Here is a 19,905-nt window from a genome sequence, read left to right on the forward strand (position 1 = left end):
TGATGGATTCAACCTCTTTAGGATCTTTCTCCCAGCCAGACAGATGGCAGCAACAAAGTCAGGCGTATGCTTTGCTTTATTTTAGTTTTGTTTTAGGGGTATCTTGGGGGCTTGTTTTAGAGATTAGGGGTTTAGGATTTGTAGGGGAGGAGGGAGGAGAGCAGATTGGGCCTCTCTGCCTTTGATCTTTCCTCTTCTTTCTGATGTGGGTTAACAAGATTGACTCCCCAATCCTTCAAACATAAGTGATACATCTTTCTGCTACCATTTCCCAGAGAGCTGAGTCGTAGAACACAAGACAGTAGCAAGTCGCTCTGGTCAGAGCGCCTATTCCCACTCCCTCCCAGGAGGTCCCAGGACGTGGTGGCAGATCTGGGTGCTTAGGTAGTGTTTCCTGCTAATCAGGGCTATTATTGCTTCGGCCTTTGATACATTCCCTCCTCCAAGAGTCCCACCAGTGTAAATCCTCCTGTGGCTTTTCACTGGTTGCTGGGTCATCAGTCCGCTCATGCAGCGGTCAAATCAGCGGTCACTATCATCAGAGTCTACACCTCCTGGTGAAGTGTGCCAGGATCTGCCATCTGGGATTTGCTACCACCAAGCGGTCTGGGGTTTGAGTACTGGACCTGGAGGCAAGACATGGGGGTCAGACCTCATCCAATTCTAGTTAGAGTGCAGGGGATGGAGCCTGGGAACCTGCTGCTTGAGGCTGACCACTGGTAAGTTAGGAGGGACTTAGAAAGGGTCAGTCAGTTGCATTTATTGAGCACTCACCGTGTGCAGAGCACTGTACTAAGTACTTGGGAAAGAACAGTATAACAGACGCATTCCCTGTCCACAGCGAGCTTACAGTCTAAAAGGGACAACAGACATTAGAATAAATAAATAAATAAATAAATAAATAAATAAATAAATAAATAAATAAATAAATAAATAAATAACAGATATGTATGTAAGTGCTGTGGGGCTGGTGGGTGGGGTTGAATAAAGTGAGCAAGTCAGGGTGATGCAAAAGGGAGAGGGAGAAGAGGAAAGGAGGGCTTAGTCAGGGATGGCCTCTTGGAGGAGATGTGCCTTCAGTAAGGCTTCAAATGGGGGGAGAGGAATTGTCTGTCGGATATGAGGGAGCGCATTCCAGGCCAGAGGCAGGATGTGAATGAGAGGTCGGTGTCAAGATAGGCGAGATGGAGGTACAAGGAGAAGGTTAGCTTTAGAGGATGGCCAAGCTCCACCCACCGCTTGGGGCCGAGGAGAAGGTGGAAGGGGAGATGGAACTCTGAGTCTGACCTCTGACAGCCCCAGAGCACCGGCAGCCAGACCCCTCCATTCAGTTGTTTTTATTGAGCACTTACTATGTGCAGAGCACTATAGTCCACCCCACCCGTGTCCCAGGAAAGCCGGACCCCCGCACCCCTCCTCCTCCTGCCAGGGTCACCGCTTGCTCATATCCCAGAGCTCAGGGGAGCTCATGTCTCTTCCTCATCCCACCGCTGCCTAGGCACTCGCTCATATCCCAGGGAAGCTCAAACCTCCTTCCCTTTCTTGGCTTCTGCCTGGTTGTGCAGTCAGCACAGCTTACGTCGATGGTCATTGTCACCCTCAGACAGGGTCTCCCTTAGGCAGAAACTGTGTGCCTGAAGAACACTTTCTACTCGGTTATTATTTTTTTCCCTCTTTTATAAGCAAAGAGAGTCACTGGCATACTTTCCATGTGCCCCAAAGCAAGGCCTGGTACATGAAAATTTGTATTTCCATTCTGTGTTTTGACTCCTTGTGTTCCTCTTTCCCCCAAATAAGTCTGTGCCACCAGATGCTTGCTTGTGCTTATACCTTTTACAGAGGTTTAAGAGCAGTTCCTCATTGGCTTAGAGAAACCAAGTGGGTCAAAATGAGGCCCTGCAGGTGTTCTCCCGGTGTGATAAAGAAAATGCTAGGAGGAAGCGATTAAATAAGAATGAGGGCTGACCTCCGACCTTGCAGAATACTCTTCTCCCTCTCTCTCTCTCTCTTTCCCCTCTCCCCGCCAACTGTAACACTGCGGTAGAAAGAGGAAGTTTCAAGTTGTTGCATCCAGGCTGCATTTAAGGAATCCGTCTTACCCCCTGTACAATGCTGCACATCTAATGATGGCTGGTGAGACTATTCCATATACCCAAAAGTTAATTTTACTTTGACAATTAGTAGTAGTAATAGTTGATATTGAATGCCCACTTGGTGCAGTGTACTCTGCTTGGGAAATACAAAACAAGCAAATGACACATTCCCTGCCCTCAAGGAGCTTATACTCAAATGGGGAATAGAGACGTTAAAGTACTTATTTACAGAATAAAATGAATACAAATGACTAAGTGTATAAAGGATGAGGATGGGTATAAGTAGGTACCTTTGTGGTAGAGATGGCCAGTGGGCACTTATGCAAGATGGAATGGTGGGAGTTAATTGGAGAAAACATGGGAGGAGGTGGGGTTTCAGGAAGGTGCTTGAATACGGGGAGAGCTGGAGTCTAAAAGGATTTGGGTGAGGTCGGGGAGGAGAGTCAAGCCGAGGGAAACTGTGAACGAGGGTAGAGGCAGGAGAGTCGAAAGCAAAGCCCAGTTGGAAGGTTGGCTTTGGGAGAACCAAAAGTGGGTTGAAATACCCATATTTTGAAAGCCAAAAACAGAAAAAGTGCCCTGAATGTGTGATTTGTGTTAGAGGGGCGTAGTATATACCCCTTCCACACATTTTCCCTCCCTATTGTGTTTTCCTCCCCCGGCCTGCCAAGATGCCTATTATACAATGTCTGTCTTCCCAATGTTTCCCCTTTTGCCCGAGTCTCACTTTGGATCGGTTCCCTCTTGCCAATCCTGCTAGGAATGATGGTGAAAGACAAGGCCCCCAGTTGTCCACGCGAGGCAGGGTCCTTAGCATTCTTTTGGGGAGGACCCTGTGGCAGGCCTGATGGGGTTAACGTTTGTGGTGCCCAACCAAAGGCCCCAGAGGTTGGTGGGGAAGAAAGCAAATATGATTTTAGGATTCCTCTGAGAGGAGGAAATAGGGATGGTGGGGGCGGAGCCATGGGGGAGCCATCAATACTTTGTGGGGAGTGAAATGGGAAGGTGGTGAGCAGAGGCCCGGAGCAGCTGTCTCTCTTCTCTGTGCTATAACCGTTTCTGGGCAGAATAGCCTCCTTAGCTCTCCACTGACTCGTGTGCCAGTGGGGCCACAGTTCAAACTGTAACCGTGCCTGCTTGCAGCTCTGGCAGTGGAATCTTTCTTCATACAAAGACCTCCTTATCACTCTCTATCTGTTGTTTCTTTGTTCTGGCCCCTGGCTTCCTAACTTGACAAATGGAAATTGCGTGCAATTGTCCACCCTTCAAAAAGGAAGGTTTTGGTTCATCTTAGGAAAATATTTTTATCTCTTTTCTCGATGCTAAGAATAACAAATCTGTTTGCAGAAAGTACTTAAAATGCCACAGAATGAAGACATGATTAGCAGCCTAATCTGCTGCTTTGTCAGCTGGCTCTTGAGATTGTAGTAAACTTCTAAAATAGAACTTGTGGTGTCAGTGAGAAAAAAAAAACAAAGTGAGGAAAATCACAACCATTTTTATTATTGTTAATGTGTGGTACATAATTAATATTATTAATAATAATAGCTGTGCCAGGCACTGTACTAAGCTCTGGAGTAGATGCAAACTAATTGGATTGGACATAGTCCCTGTCCCACATAAAAGCTACCAGTGTATTACGGGAGACCTCTGGTTTATTTAGCATTACCTCCAAAAACATGGACCGTGTATCCACAAAACAACTTCACTCAGGAGGACAGGGCAGATGACTGAAGAGAGATATTGAGATGGTAGTTTTTCTGAAGTGATGCATTGAAGGTAGCAGGGAGCTAGTGGGGAATTCTATTTAACTGGACCACCATGTAGTTATCCAGAAGCCAAGATCGGAAATTCAGATATTTTCTCCTAACTGGGTTGTATTCTTAGTTCTGCTTGACAAGGGAGAGGGATTTGTGGGGAAAACTCTGATGGAATTGAGCTGAGCAGACATTCCTGGAAAGCAGAATGATGAAGTTGCATCCTGAGAAGGAGATCTGTGCGGCACAAGGATGTCTTACATGTTTCTGAAGAACTTGGACAAGTTGGTGTTTGGGAATTGCAAGAGTGAGATGTCATCACGAGGGTACCCCGTACTCTCCGGACATGTACTCTCTCCCAGAAATCTTTGAAAAACAGATAATAATAATAATACTAATAATGTTGGTATTTGTTAAGCACTTACTATGTGCAGAGCACTGTTCTAAGTGCTGGGGTAGATACAGGGTAATCAGGTTATCCCACATGAGGCTCACAGTCTTAATCCCCATTTTGCAGATGAGGGAACTGGGGCACAGAGAAGTTAAGTGACTTGCCCACAGGCACACAGCTGACAAGTGGCAGAGCCGAGTTTTGAACCCATGACCTCTGACTCCCAAGCCCAGGCTCTTTCCACTGAACCACAGATATGTCATCCTGGCTTCTGGCTTCTCTTTCCTTAGCTCCCTCAGGTTTTGTTAGCAAAAGGAAAACTAGTTAGTTGCTAGTACAGCGCTTAGAACAGTGCCTGGAAAATACCATACATGGAAAAAAACCCATAAATTGAAAAACAGTATTTGAGTGCCTGCTCTCCAGAGCACCATACTAAGCCCTCGAGAATACAATAGAACTAATTTAAAATCTGTTGAAGAACCCAGACCCAGAAATAATCTGTGGCTAGAATTAAGTGACTATATGTGTGAGCTAGTGGTTAAGTTAGTCTGGTAAGCCGATATGTAGAGAAGTGCTATAGGTGATTGTTAGTACACAACTGTGTAGTTGAGATGGGATGGTGATATGGTAGTTAGGGGAATATACACTGATTTCGGGGGGATAGGACAGAAATTAGCCGGGGAAGAATTCTTGGAGGAGATGTGATTCCAGAGAAGGAAGTCTCTGGTGTTAAATTGAACTTAAACTCCTGGGTAGGACTATCTGTTGAAGAAATGACATGAAAGTGAATTCATTTCTATGCCAGACTGCAGTGAATGTGGAACTAAACCGAAAAAATGTGGAACACAACTTAATAAATTAGATTTTGGGACTTCCAGCAGATGAAGTCTGATTAGAGAAGGGTTTAGTGACTTACTGCTTAGTCCAGAGATTTTGGAGAAGATGGGCTTTGCATGCGTGGGGAAAAAAAAAGCAGTTACTTTCTGAATAACAGGAGGTTATTTGCTGTGGATGAATAGGACGATAGGAGACCTTCACCAGATTACACCAAGCATGGGGAGGTGAAATATGTCTTTCAGAAATATGAGCAAATGGTTCATTAATTGAAGGCTTTAGTAGAAAGTAATGGTTTGGGTTTCCCCCAGTGTTCTAAATTTGTAGGGTGTGTACTTTGTTTACTGTAAAGTTGAAAATATTTGGAAGGCACAAAATTCATAAATGGTGTTATGTGGACTCTAGGCATGTTCTTATTTTTTTCACCTTGAAATGTGTCTGGTCCCTTTCCATCCCCGTTCCCCCCCAGTGCGCGCGTGCACACGCGCACACACACACACACACACACACACACACACACACACACATCCTGGGCTTTGTTACCTTCTTGTATCTGTCAGTAGGCAGGGCAAGTGAAAATGAAATGAGCTAGGTCCCTGTGCACTTCTGTGTCATGCTCCTGAGTTCAGAGCCAGCCCTTACCTGACCCAATTCTTAGACCACACATTTGAAAGCACAATAAATAGATATAGCCTTTGTAAGAAGTACAGACATCCTGTGGCTCTTTGTGAGGATGTTGTGATTTCTGGGATGCACTGGGAGTTTTATGTAGGTTGGCAAAAGTGCAGGCTATAAGAATAGAAAATCTGGAACTATGTAATTTGGTTGTGTCCAACTTGATTATCTATATCAAATCCAGCATTTAGTACATGCTTGGCTGGTAATAGATGCTTAACAAATCCCGATGAAGATGATGATGATGATGATGATTAATAAACAATGTTAAGACCAAGAAGGGGAAAATAAGAACAAGAGGTAATAATAATAATTGTATTTAAATCAGGTTGGACACAGTTTCTGTCTCATGTGGGCTCACAGTCGAAGTCCCCAGTTTACAGATGAGGTGACTGAGGCCCAGAAAAGTGAAGTGACTTGCCCAAAGCCATACAGCAGACAAGTAGCGGAGCCTACGAACCTACGACCTTCTGGATCCCAGGCCCGTTCTCTATTTACTAGGCCATGCCGCAGTTGAAAGCCATTTAAAAAAAGGGTGATGTTAGAGAACTTAGTTCAGGGTTCTTCAAAGCTCACTGAAATGGAGCAGAATAACCGATTGTGTTAGAATCTCAGATTCCTTTGACTGAGGCTCAGAAATCTTCTCATTCAATCCTGGCATCTAAATCAGTATTGATCACTATAGCTAAAAACATTTTTTCTTTCAGTACGCATGCTGCTGATCATGTCATTAAATGGTGTGCTTTAAAGACACAACAAATGAAACCCCACATGTATTTTTAAGGTCTTTGAGAATACACTGTTACGTGTAGAAAAGCAACCTAGCATTTAATTTGCTAGTCTTTAGGAGTGCTGCCAACTATCTGACTGTTACATAATCTTGCACAAGAGAGGGCTCACTGGCAGTTTTAAAGTTGGCTGTTTATCATTCCAGATCACTCCTACACAAAGGAAGCTATAAAATTTATGAAACTCCTAAGGGTTGTTATGCAATTTATGTGCGAAGTTCAGTGTTATTTACCTTCACAATTAAACAAAAAGGAAATCTAGAAAGAGTTCACTCCGTTAACCTTTAGCCTAGTTAGTTTTGCCCACAATCTACTTAGACTAAAAACAAGATATCAATCCATGGTATTTATTGGGCACTTACCATATGCGGAACATGTACTAAGCGGTTGGTCACGTATGATACAACAGAGTCAGTAGACACATTTCCTTCCTACAGCAAGCTTTCGGGTCATCTTTCATCTGTCCATTCAATTCATGGGGGATGTGTTGGGGATTATTCCAGTATAAACGATTGTGTATTGCTTAGTAAAGAGCTTGACACATAGTAAGTACTATTATCATCATCATTATTATTTTAATCTATTTTCTATGTTAAAATACCCATGACATCATAAGACTTTTATAATCTGGGGTTGGTATATATATTACAGTATTCATGGGGATGGGGTTTTTGTTGGTTGTTTGCCATTTTGCTCTTCTATAGGCAATCCCCATGAAACAACACTCAGATAACTTGGCTCAAAATAACATTAATACTGTTGGTATTTGTTAAGCGCTTACTACATGCAGAGCACTGTTTTAAGCACTGGGGTAGATACAGGGTAATCAGGTTGTCCCACGTGAGGCTCATGGTCTTAATCCCCATTTTACAGATCAGATACCTGAGGCACAGAGAAGTTAAATGACTTGCCCACAGTCACACAGCTGACAAGTGGCAGAGCCTGGATTCGAACCCATGACCGTGGATTCCCAAGATCATGCTCTTTCTACTGAGCCACATTGCTTCTCATTAGATTTGCCTCCAAGATCCTGCTAAAAATGAGTTTCCCTGCTCAACATTAGGCCTGCCCCCAAATCATCCCATGGACAGTTATTGTACTGCCCCTCTAGACTGTGAGTACCTCTGCCAACCTGTTGTATTACACTCTCCCAACTGCTTAGTACAGTGCTCTGCATATTGTAAGTGCTCAACAAATGCCACTGATTGATGTGGGGCACTTAGGCAGCGTGGCTCACTGGAAAGAGCACGGGCTTTGGAGTGAGAGGTCATGGGTTCGAACCCCGGCTCTGCCACTTGCCAGCTGTGTGACTTTGGGCAAGTCACTTAACTTCTCGGTGCCTCAGTTCCCTCATCTGTAAAATGGGGATTAAGACTGTGAGCCCCACGTGGGACAACCTGATTCCCTTGTGTCTACCCCAGCGCTTAGAACAGTGCTCGGCACATAGTAAGCGCTTAACAAATACCAACATTATTATTATTATTATTATTAGGCCCTTTTCTCCCTTGTCTTTACTTTGCCATTAGCACTCAGTGTAGAGTACAGTCTCCCCAGATAGAGCGGGTGGCTTCTTGATGTGATCCTTAGCAAACCCAAACGTTTACTTCCTCTTGTCTTTTCCCTTCCAGCAACAACCCGAATCAGAGACTGTTCATCTGTTCATTCCAGCCTTGGCTGTGGGAGCCATTATTGGCAAGCAGGGACAACACATCAAACAACTTTCTCGTTTTGCTGGAGCTTCTATTAAGGTACTGTTTTGATTCTGTATCACTTAATCTTGATGCTTTAGGCAGCTCTGTCTCGATAGCATGTTCCAGAGAAATTGCATCCTGCCTCCCACCCCTCCTCGTATGTGACCGGTATATTTTTAATAGCCCCGTCTTTTAAGACTCAAGCACAGTAAGGGAATTGGACATATCTAATGCGCATTTTGAAGTGTAAACTGCAAGGTATAAAGAGCATTTGCTATCTTTGTTGCTTTGACTTCTCAGGAAAAAATCCATTTGTCACACCTTTGAAAACAACAGCAGAGAGCACTGGACTTCCAAAGAGAACAGGGTAGTTCCACATAACTACTGAGTGCATTTCACTTAATCCCAAAGAATCAATTTTGAGACCTTTGAGCTCTAGCTCTTTACCTGAATGTCCTTGCCATTGATGATATTTATTGAGAACTCGCATGGTTTAGCGTGTCTGAGGTGCCACTTAAAAGAATAGATAGTGTGAGCCATCCAGGCTACTTGAGGGCCTTGGTTAATAAGGCATCTTGGCTTTTTCTCACCCAGGACCTGACCCTTCAGAGAGAAATGCAGGCTCGGTTCATTCAGTTATATATATTGTACACTTATTGTGTGCGGAGCACTGTACTAAGCGCTTGGGAAAATACAGTACAATAATAAACGGATACATTCCCTGTCCACAGTGAGCTTACAGTCTAGAGGGGGGAGGCCGACATCAATACTGATAAATAAATGACAGATGTGTACAGAAGTGCTGTGGGACTGCGAGGGGTAAAGAACAAAGGGAGCAAGTCAGGGCGTCACTGAGTCAGGTTGACACTCAGTGTAATGCTGGACTTGACAGTAAGCTGCAGACTGTAAGCTTGTTGTGGAAAGGGACTGTGTCTATTGTTATAGTGTACTCTCCCAAGTGCATAGTACAGTGCTCTGCACAAAGTAAGTGCTCAATAAATACGACTGAATGAATGACTGAACTTGGGTGTACAGGGGGAGTGAAATACATAAATGATGATGATCTCATTTGAAACCCATATAAAACCTTATACCATCATCAGAAATTGGTAAATTTTTAAATTAAACAATTCTGAGTAGAGGGGTTAACTTCATAAGCCCTTGGAAACGTGCTCTGAATGTGCTTACAAGATGATGTTACTTCAGCTGAGTGGGTAATGGGATGCGTCCTTTCTCCTTTAACTCGACTCTTTACCACAGGTGAAATGCCCATTTAGTGCTGCTAAACAGTGTGTATCCCTCTTTGAGGTTATGAGACAAGATTCATGTTTGTATTTGAATTTACCTTTGCTCAACAAAGACCCATTTCAAGCACAGGTTCATTTTTTCAAAATTCTATTAGTCGAGGCTAGGAAAATTCATCCTTTCTATCTCGGACCTTGCACAGGTAAACCAAGACAAATATTTCTTAAAATAACAAGTATTAACCTCTGCAGTCAGGAAGAAAATGCAATCTATGGCTGTATTGAGGATGTCAGTATGGATGTCATGAAGATATCTTAAAATATCTGCAGTGTCAAGAAACAACATCCTTATGTATTGTGAATTTTGCCTGCCCTGTGTCTTCCCTCTGTTAGGTTAGTGAAATGAATGTAGGGTGTTGGCAACTGCTTAGATGCAGAGTATTAGGATTTAATTTAGGCAGTAATGTGCAAAACTATTTTCCTTTGAGCATGGGCTGTAATATGAGTAGTTATGTGAAAAACTTAAGTTGAGTGAAAAGGATACCGTCACAGCCTGATGAATTAAAACCACAGCTGTTAAATATTGAAGAATGTGATCCCAGCTACGGGCATAGGAGTGTTTTTCATCTTTAATACATTGTCTAGTCAGTAATTACTATATAATATTAGACCCACCATTAAAAGTGATAGTTGAAGTCAACAAAAGATTTAACCACGTTGCCAGAAATAAACTTTAATTATTTAATACTATCTGAACTTGAGTCTGAAGGTTCATTGCAAAAAAGTAATTTTCTTCAGATCTTTCGGACTTCAAAGTGTCATGATTTCTAGAGTTCATTCTGATTTCCTCTGTATCCCAAAACTAGGCGGTAAGCTTAGACTGTTCCATCTTCAGTATTCATTTCAGAGGGTGGCATTTCCTCTTTTGATTTGCAGAGGGTACACAGTAAGAATTCAGTCCAGCTTTCTTGTAGCGGAAAAGTTTTCCTCTCTGAATAGCCCTTTGCTAAATCCATTTATTAAGAGCCTCCTCCCAGTTCCTGCCTAGTTGTGCTTGCTGCTAACTTCAGCAGTTTACCTGAACCCAGTTGATGGGGACTTTGTATTGCAGATTGCACCCGCTGAAGGACCGGATGCAAAGCTGAGAGTAGTGATAATCACAGGACCACCAGAGGCTCAGTTTAAGGTAGGTTCTATGACATAAAGGTTTGTATCAATACACGATAGCGTGATGATATCCTTAAGGATGGCGGGGCGGGAAATCACCTCAATGTTTTCCCTAAAGAATACAGTTGATAAAGATTGGGTAGGAAAAGAGTCCTTGGTATCCAGAAACTCTTGCCTTTGCTTTTCCTCCAAATGGTTGCCTTGAAGACAGGCGAGATTTCATATTTCTTTACTCAGGTTCACGCTCGGGTTCTGGTCCCTGCTGTGTGGACTTTAAGCAAATCACTCAAACACTCTGGGCCTCAGGTTTCCTCACCTGTAAAATGGGGACTCAAAACCTGTTTCCCTTCTACTTAGAAGGTGAGTCCCATATGGGACAGGGGCTCTATGAGAAGCAGCATGGTCTAATGGATAAAGCTTGGGACAGGGAGTCAGAACAACCGGGGTTCTAGACCCAGCTCCACCACTTGTGTGCTGTGTGGCCTTGGGCAAGTCACTCACTTCTCTGTGTCTCAGTTCCCTGATCTGTAAAATGGGGATTAAGATTGTGAGCCCCATGTGGGCCTACCGGACACTCACCCCCTCGGAGCCCAATCGAGCGACCCTTCCGGCTCCGAAGGGGCAGCCCAGGGGGCCAGACTGGCCTTGTAGAGCCGGATCCGGCCGTTATTTTTCCATTCACCGCCCTGGCTCCGGCCCAGCTCCTCTTCAGCCCCGGTGCGTCGCTTCCAGACCTCGGGAAGAACCGATCCAGCCCCCATCTCCGAGGCGGGGAAGCCCGGGCCTCCCTTCTCCTTTCCGACCCCGATCACCATCGTTCCCCTCTCTCCTCTCCTCCCCGACTGGATGCGCCTTCTTCCTCCCATCCCGTCCATTCCCTCCTCCTCGCCCCCTCCACCCTGGCCCGGGATCTGCCTCCTCCATGTCCCCCACAGCCCCTTTGTTACAGACACCTCCTTGTCTCCCAGTCTGCCCCCAAAACCGCCATCTCTCTGACTCTGTCTGGACACATTCTGGGAAGTTTTCGTTCGGGAAGCTTCCACCCCTTCCACACACCCCCCACCCATAAAGCTTCCGAACACTGGGCCTGTGAAAATCCCATAGCAGGGCTCTAGTGTATTGGTAAGCAGGGGCTGGTAGGGCCTGTACTTGTTTTGATGTCTGTCTCCCCTCTTCTAGACTGTGAGTCCGTTGTTGGGTAAGAATTGTCTCTATCTTTTGCCGAATTGTACTTTCCAAGCGCTTAGTACAGTGCTGTGCACACAGTAAGCGCTCAATAAATACAGTTGCATTGCATGGAAGGGACCGTGTCCAAGCTGTTTACCTTGCATATACCCCAGTGCTTTGAGCAGTGCTTGGAACACAGTAAGCACTTAACAAATATCACTGGTATAATTATTATTCTATCTTTGCTCGGCTTCCATGGCAACTTCTAAAACAGAAGGGTCGAGAATGACTTCTTTCACTAGAAATTATGGCACGATCCATAGTCGCACAATTGAAATGAGCTGGACACTTGATAAGTGACTTGTTTCACAACTTAGGCGCAAAGTCTCTCTTGTGCATGTTTCAATGGGATTGTTGGTTTTGAGCCAACTGTGTTTGGGTTTATGGTTGCTTTGACCTTGAGCAGAAAGCTGCCTTTTCCCTTTGCCGCTTTGAATGCTTCATGGTGATTTCTGGAAATCTGAGAATTTGCTTAGTTACATAGAAAGAGTTAGCAAGAGTGTTTGCATTTCACCCCAACTTTCTGGCCAGAACTGTTTCCTATTATAACCCAACTACTGCTGAGATTTCTCACTTGCATAGCCTTTCAAAGAAAAGGATTTACTGTTACTGTTAAATTGTTTGCATATCTGGGAGGTTGGGAAGCCTGTGTTCCTCCTCCCTGTCCTTCAATTTTTTAACACTACCCCTATTTAAATACAAATATTGACATCCAAGTTTATTTGCACACCTGACTCTCTTGGTAAATTAACCTGTAAACAGTTGGCTTGTCACGACAGGAGGGCCACTGGCCCCCCCTCCCCCGACCATCCCCCGGGGTGGGCAGAGGCTTAAACCAAACACAGCAGTATTTAATGGGCCGATTTGGGGCGTCACTGTCATTGGGAAGCCGAATGGCATAGTGGATAGAGCAGTGGCCTGGGAGCCAGAAGGACCTGGGTTCTAATCCCAGCTGTCAATTGTCTGCTTTGTGAACTTGGGCAAGTCACTTCACTTTCTCAGTTACGTTATCTTTGAAATGGGGATCACGACTGTGAGCCCTATGTGGGACAGGGACTGTGTCCAGCACAATTTGCTTGTATCCACCGCAGCCGCTTAATACAGTGCCTGGCACACAGCGAGCGCTTTACAAATAGTGTAATTATTATTACTGGTATTCATTATTACTATCTGTTCCCCACCTTCCCTACATCTCCTTCCTCCTCCCAGCCCTCATCTCATTTTATGAACATGTGGCCATTTCAACCATATAGATGAGATGACTTGGAACACTTCCTTTGGGCAATTAGTGGAATTAAACTGTTCATTCCTTTTGAGGAAACACTGGTTACTGAGTGAAAAACACTGAGCGGTTAATTTTAGGAGCCTCCCTGGGTAAGGCAACAAGTAGCTAACTTCAGTGGAAGGGTGAAATATGTCAAATTTTGTGGGGTTTTGATATGTTTAAAGAAAGGTTTCTACTGGCTCTTTTTAGGCAGTGTAACAAAATTGAGGTGAGCCAACTGAAGGAACTAAGTGGGAAGTGCTTTCAGTAGAGGAAGTTTCTTAAGTTTTTTAAATGGGCAGTGTTTCCATGAGTCTTTGAGAGTGTACGGCAAGAAATGAAAACATGGCTTATATGGCAACTGAGCTTTATTTAAGGAGTGTAGGGTTCTTTTTTAGTAGGCAGGTTCTTGGGAGAGGAAACATTTTCTCCCTCCTTGCCCTCTAGACTGTAAACTTTTTGTGTTTTTTTAATAGCATTTGTTAATAATAATAATGATGATAATGTTGGTATTTGTTAAGCGCTTACTATGTGCAGAGCACTGTTCTAAGCGCTGGGGTAGATACAGGGTAATCAGCTTGTCCCACATAAGGCTTACAGTCTCAATCCCCATTTTACAGATGAGGTAACTGAGGCCCAGAGAAGTTAAGTGACTTGCCCACAGTCACACAGCTGACAAGTGGCAGATCCAGGATTTGAACCCATGACCTCTGACTCCCAAGCCCGTGCTCTTTCCACTGAGCCACGTTGTTAGGCACTTACTACGTGCCAGACACTGTAAATACAAGTTTATTAGGTTGAAGAGAATCCATGTCCCATGTGTAGTCATGGTTAATCCCCATTTTACAGTTGAGATAACCAAGGCACACTGAAATGACTTGCCTAAGGTCACACAGCAGACAAGTGGCCGAGATGGGATTAGAGCCCAGGTCTTTATGACTCCCAGACCCGCGCTTTATCCACATGCTGCTTACTGTATGCTCCCAAGTGCTTAGTAGAGTACTCTGCACAAAGTTAAGTGCTCAAATAGGATTGACTGATTGAGTGCCTGGCAGTATAGGTAATGTTATGGCAGGCCAGTGAAGCAGGCTAAGGGATATAGCAGTTCAAATACCTGAGTGTCATTTGGATACTGGGTGACTCCATTTTCAGGGGTGAGTGGTAAGCATCCAGATTTCTGGACAGCTGCTGCTTCTTTTGAGCACATTTCCCACCAAATTCCAAGTTTTGTCCTGTTGCCTTTTTTTTTTAAATGTTTATTGCTTTTGCTCAAACCACTCAATTAATTGGAGAGCACAGTGTGTGGGGCTCTTCCTCTTTGACCTCAAGTATCTCTCTGCAGCTCTAGAAATGACTACATGGGCCCTCGTAAGATCCGGTTTTATAACCGTAGCTTCAGATTGTTATTTGGAGAAGCCTTTTACCCATTGCCCTTGTTTTTTTTATTTGGCAATGATCCAGTGTCATGCAGTTGGTGCAGAGCATCAACCAGTTGATGATGTATTTTCATCTCATAGGCTCAAGGAAGAATCTACGGGAAGCTTAAAGAAGAAAACTTCTTTGGACCTAAAGAAGAAGTGAAACTTGAAGCTCATATAAAAGTGCCATCTTATGCTGCTGGTCGAGTCATTGGTAAAGGAGGCAAAACGGCAAGTACTTCAGAAAATCCATCTCATGTTTTGAAAGGGAAAAGAAGGTGGTGTTCTGGGGCGTTCGGGGTGGCCAGTGACTTCTGGCTGTTGCCATTCCTGATGGGTAATAATAATAATGTTGGTATTTGTTAAGCGCTTACTATGTGCAGAGCACTGTTCTAAGCGCTGGGGTAGATTCAGGGAATCAGGTTGTCCCACATGAGGCTCAAAGTTAATCCCCATTTTACAGATGAGGTAACTGAGGCACAGAGAAGTTAAGTGACTTGCCCACAGTCACACAGCTGACAAGTGGCGGAGGGTAGGGGGGTTTTGAGGCAGGATCCTCTAAAAATGTGCGTTACAGTTTTTAAATCTATAACTTTGCACATGGATGACCCTAACTGAACCGTGGCCCCTTCACTGACCAGCCCTTTCATTTCTCTGCTCCATCTGCAACATAAAATTGAGGGTTTTAAACTAATTCGTAAAGAAGAGATGCATGGTTCCTGGGATCTTAATTCCCGAGTGACTAATGCCACCTACTGTAAAAACAAGTTATTCTGACCATAACCAATAGCTGTAGAGCATTTAGAATGAGCGACTCTTAGCATGAGAGAACTGTAACATTGGCCTTCAAGAGGTGTGTTTCTGATGTGGATGTGGGATGTACGTTAATTTCCCGTCTCCAGTTGGGTAGGAGGAAGAAAATAAGGGTGGACAGTGAGGAAAAGCTTAGATTCCTCACCCTTCCTTAGTCACTTATGCCTGGCGACCTATTCGTAGTGTCTTGAAATAGTTTCTTTTCTAGACAGTATGTTCAGGTATCCCCCACACACAGGCATGGAATCTGTAGGACTATACCACAAGGCATGTAGGTTCAGCTTCAGAACAGGGTGGTGAAACTGCCCATTCTTTAGTTACGGTATTTAAGCACTATTAATCAAGCAGCGTGGTCCGTTTTGTACCATATGAGCACATGGTCCGGCACAAAATATGTCTTTTCTTCTTCCTTCCTCTCCCCCACCTCCCCACCTCCAAAGCAAACCCACATACGTTACCCCCTCAGCGGTGTACCTGGTTGTGAAAGAACCAGAAGGCTGTGGGATGGTGGCAAAGGTCCCTTCATGTAAACACATCCCCTCCTCTCCTTCAAGCCAGCGGATCTCCTAGGGTGGGTGAAGAGTCTTGGGACTGCTCAGTGGGGGCAAAAATCCCTGGCAGGGAAACACCTGGGCTCTCTGAGACTTCTAATGTTTCACAGACTGGTTCCCTTGCAGGTAAATGAACTACAGAATTTGACCAGTGCAGAAGTTGTAGTTCCTCGTGACCAGACACCTGATGAGAACGACCAAGTGGTTGTCAAAATAACGGGCCATTTCTATGCATGCCAGGTAAGAAGCACATCTTCCTCCTTGCTTCCCAGTGATGTGGATGCCCACAGTCTTGCGATAATAAGATTACGAACAATAATAATAATGGTCCTTGTTAAACACTTACTATGTGCCAAGGACTCTTCTAAGCTCTGGGGTAGAAACACGGTAATCAGGTTGGACACAGTCCCTGTGGGTTTAGTCTTAATCCCCATTTTACAGATGAGGTCACGGAGGCCCAGTGAAGTGACTTGCCCACAGTCACACACCAGACACATGGCAGAGCCTAGGATTAGAACCCGGGTCCTTTCGACTCCCAGGCCAGTGCTTGATCCACGAAGCCACGCTGCTTCTCCGGCATCCAGAGCAACCCCCTTCAGAGGGCTGGGCGTTTGGGTTGTTGGTGGCGGGGAGCTCCCTTGGAGAATCGGGAGGAAGGTGGGGGAGTGAAATAGCGGTTGGGTAACCATAAATGTCCTCTAGACCGCTCTGTTGATGGTACTCTCCCAAGTGCTTAGTACGGCACTGTGCACCCCTGTAAGCGCCCCATAAGTCCGACTGAACGATCGATGGTACCACGGTAAGAGACCGTGTCCTCTTTCAGCTTGCCCAGAGAAAAATCCAGGAGATCCTGGCCCAGGTGAGAAGGCAGCAACAGCAGCAGAAGACGGCGCAGAGCGGACAGCCTCAGCCCAGACGAAAGTAAAGGTTCAGGAAATGGCCCATCACAGAGACAGATGCCAGACCAAAGACAGACTGCGTAAAAGACAGATGGGTGACACACACCTGTCGGGAAGTGACATGCAGAAGTTCCACCTAGCCAGTCGCTTGTTTGAGGACCAGGCAACCTTTGAACTCCTGTCTCTGTGAGAATGTATTCTTTATGCTCTCTCAAACTTTTGAAACCCAGCTTTAAAAAAAATAAGGACCCCTTCACTTCCCTTTTGTTCTACTCTCACAACTTAGCATAAATTTGCTAGTTTTTTTTTATTGTTCTTAATAATCCCCAGCAATTTTAGAACTTGGTTTAATGAAGCTTTCTCTTCTGAGTTTACTGGTTAAAAAAAAAAAGGCATTGCTCTTATAGGTCCAGTTGCATAAAAAAACAAAAAAAAACAAAATTAGTTGGGTGGGCTTACCGGGTGGGTTAGAATTAGAGCTGAGATATTAACAAGAGTTTACATGCTAAACCCAATGTTAAAGAAAATGGCATTTTTTTAAATGATTGGTTGCATTTTTACCTAACACTGCCAAGAATAACCTAAGGGAAGTGTTGCATGGTGTTGTCCAGGGCATGAAAAGATAAATATGCATTTTTTACTAAACTACCTCAGGCATTTAGTACCTCAATGAAAAATTGTTCCTTTTTTTGCTCTTTTTTTTTTTTGGTATTTTGTATACTTTATAAAGCTAATAGTTCTTGAGCATTTTATTTTTTTAAAAAAAAATTTAAAATTTGATCAGCCACCAGCCAGGACTGCGAGATTACTGGGAATAGAGTATGCGTGGCTTCTAGCTGATGGCTGATGGGAGTAAGTTGGAAAAAAATAACCTCAGGTTTTCTGAGACTGACACCATCATTTGTTTAAAAAAAAATTCAGTGAATGTTTAAAGATACTGAATGATGCCAACGTTCTGAGAGCAGCAATGCCGTTTATTTTTTCTTTTAAGATGGGATGAAAAAAGTTTGTGACGGTACTTTTTTTGGGAACAGAACAAGGGAGTGATGGCAAGAGGCTGGGGTTGGGGAAAAGTTGAGGTGGGTGCAGGCGGCTGAATTTTTTGTGTGTGCTATTTGATTGAATGCATGAACCCTTTGTGCCTTTGACCATCACTACCTAAAGAAATGATGCTACATTGAAACGTGCAGCCCATTTGGACTTTGCCATTCTGTTCAAAGAGCAAGCTTCATCTTCTTCAGTTTTCATAGGACACCGTCTGCTGGGCATTCCCGAGGCCGTCGAGCCTCTGCTCGCAGCAGGCCACAACGTTAAATGCTTCGTTATGACGACCGGGGGGTTGGGGAGGGGGGGGTTGGGAGGAGGTCAAACCCGATTTGACCACATTTAAAGAAAACGAGCCGCTGTCATTGGCCACACTAAGCCACTTTGAAGGTTTTAAGCAAAAACGACAAAAACAAGAAACATGTAGAAAACGCTATTAAAGGAAAGAAAAAAGCAAAAAAACCTCCTAGCCTGGCTTACAATAGAATGCAGCAGGATTTATGCACATTCTGAACCGACCGTTTTATAAACAAAATCATCAAAGGCAGGGAAACCAGGAAAGCTACCAAATTTCCTTTTCATTTCAGAATGTAATTTGAGTAACGATTGTGGTGACACAACACATTCAAGTTCCTACAATACACTTCAGTCTACCTCAGTTTTGAAATGTGGCGGCAACACTTGGTGCATAAAGACTGCTGTGTGTATGGGTGTGTGCGGGTGCGTGCGGGTGTGGTCTACACAGAGCCATGCTATTACCTCTGAACCTTTTTTTTTTTTTTTTGTGATGTTTTTGTGCATGAGATGATCAGCATCACCATGCTGCACTGATTTGAGGGGCACAACTAGCAAAACCATTTTTCATCATTTTGTTGATCTACCTCTTAGATTCATATTGAAATAGAGGCATTTCTACATAGAATAGTTAATTTTTTTTCCCAAAGATCATTATTGTACAGATTAGATAACTTTGAAAATGGTCTGAAGTGTTTTTCCTGCATCTCTTCTTTACTAATTAATTGGTTTAAAAACCCTCAAACTTATGTTGTAGTTTTAGCAGAGAAATGAACAGTTCTTTTCCTCCTGACAGTGAACTTCACCTAGTGTTTAGATATTTTTTTTTTCTTAAAATGAATTAGTGTTACTGAAGTATTTACAGTCACGAACTAGTGTTTTGGATTTTGGTTGAGGCACGTTTAAGCCCACCGTTACTTCTTAACATTTGAGAGACTTTGTTTTCCATAAAGTTTGTTGGCAAATAGGTGCTACATTTACATCTGCTGATTTAAATACTGTCATCTCTCTTGAATTTCTAGCCTGTTAGTGTGGTGAATCATTTTATTTTCAATTAAGACTTGGTCATTTGGAGTATCTGGAAATAGCTAGGAAGTAATTCTTCTGTAAAGAAATTTAATATCCACAAAGTATGGATCATTTTTCATCTGTAATGTGCCCCCCAATGCAGCTCCACTTGCCAGATGCCTCTGAATGGAATAAAGAGTTTAACTCCTATCCTTAGGTGCAGTGGTGTGTGTGTGCGTGTGCTTTTATTAGACTCACCCGAGTAAAGCTAAAGCCGATGGGCAGAGGCATCTGTTCTTTTCTAGCTGGAATTCAGGGGGCCTAGGAACGGACGCGACATGGTCAGATCGAAACCGTCATCTCTTGGGTCAAAGTGGTGGTCCTTCCCGTGCTACCCACCCACGAAACAATGGGAGTGTTGTGAGAAGGGGTGCTCCACCCTGAAGGTAAGAGGTGGCCCAAAGGGGCCTGGGTCCACAAGCACCCCCTCACTGCCCCCGGGGCTGTGACCGGTTGGGCTCTGAGCCTGTGAACTCACTAAGAATCAAAGTCCCGCAAACTGTGATGCTACTGGAGCGAATGGAGGGATGCAGAGCAAGGCCAACAGGCCTCGCTCTTTAATCTTCTCTCACACAACTGCTACCAAGTTCAGCTTTTCAGGGTGGGGGTTACTGAGGGGGATGTGCGCTTGGGCTTTGTCTCCAATAACTTGTCAGTGTAGTTGCCCCCTTCATCCTTAAACCTCCT

The 19,905-nt window shown here is 44.2% G+C and overlaps 1 protein-coding gene across 1 annotated transcript in view; it reads left to right on the forward strand.

The window, feature by feature from the left end:
- Positions 1 to 19,376, forward strand: part of IGF2BP3 (insulin like growth factor 2 mRNA binding protein 3) — a 162,915-nt gene extending 143,539 nt beyond the window's left edge. The window contains exons 11-15 of the mRNA XM_001512312.4: positions 8,167 to 8,286; positions 10,585 to 10,659; positions 14,649 to 14,780; positions 16,040 to 16,153; positions 16,737 to 19,376. Coding sequence (XP_001512362.1) covers positions 8,167 to 8,286; positions 10,585 to 10,659; positions 14,649 to 14,780; positions 16,040 to 16,153; positions 16,737 to 16,838 — 543 coding nt within the window. The 3' untranslated portion in view covers positions 16,839 to 19,376. The remainder of the gene's footprint in view (positions 1 to 8,166; positions 8,287 to 10,584; positions 10,660 to 14,648; positions 14,781 to 16,039; positions 16,154 to 16,736) is intronic.
- The last annotated feature ends 529 nt before the right edge of the window (positions 19,377 to 19,905 follow it).

This window comes from Ornithorhynchus anatinus, chromosome 8 (genome assembly GCF_004115215.2).
Source record: "Ornithorhynchus anatinus isolate Pmale09 chromosome 8, mOrnAna1.pri.v4, whole genome shotgun sequence".
In the NCBI taxonomy this organism is placed as follows: Eukaryota; Metazoa; Chordata; class Mammalia; order Monotremata; family Ornithorhynchidae; genus Ornithorhynchus; species Ornithorhynchus anatinus.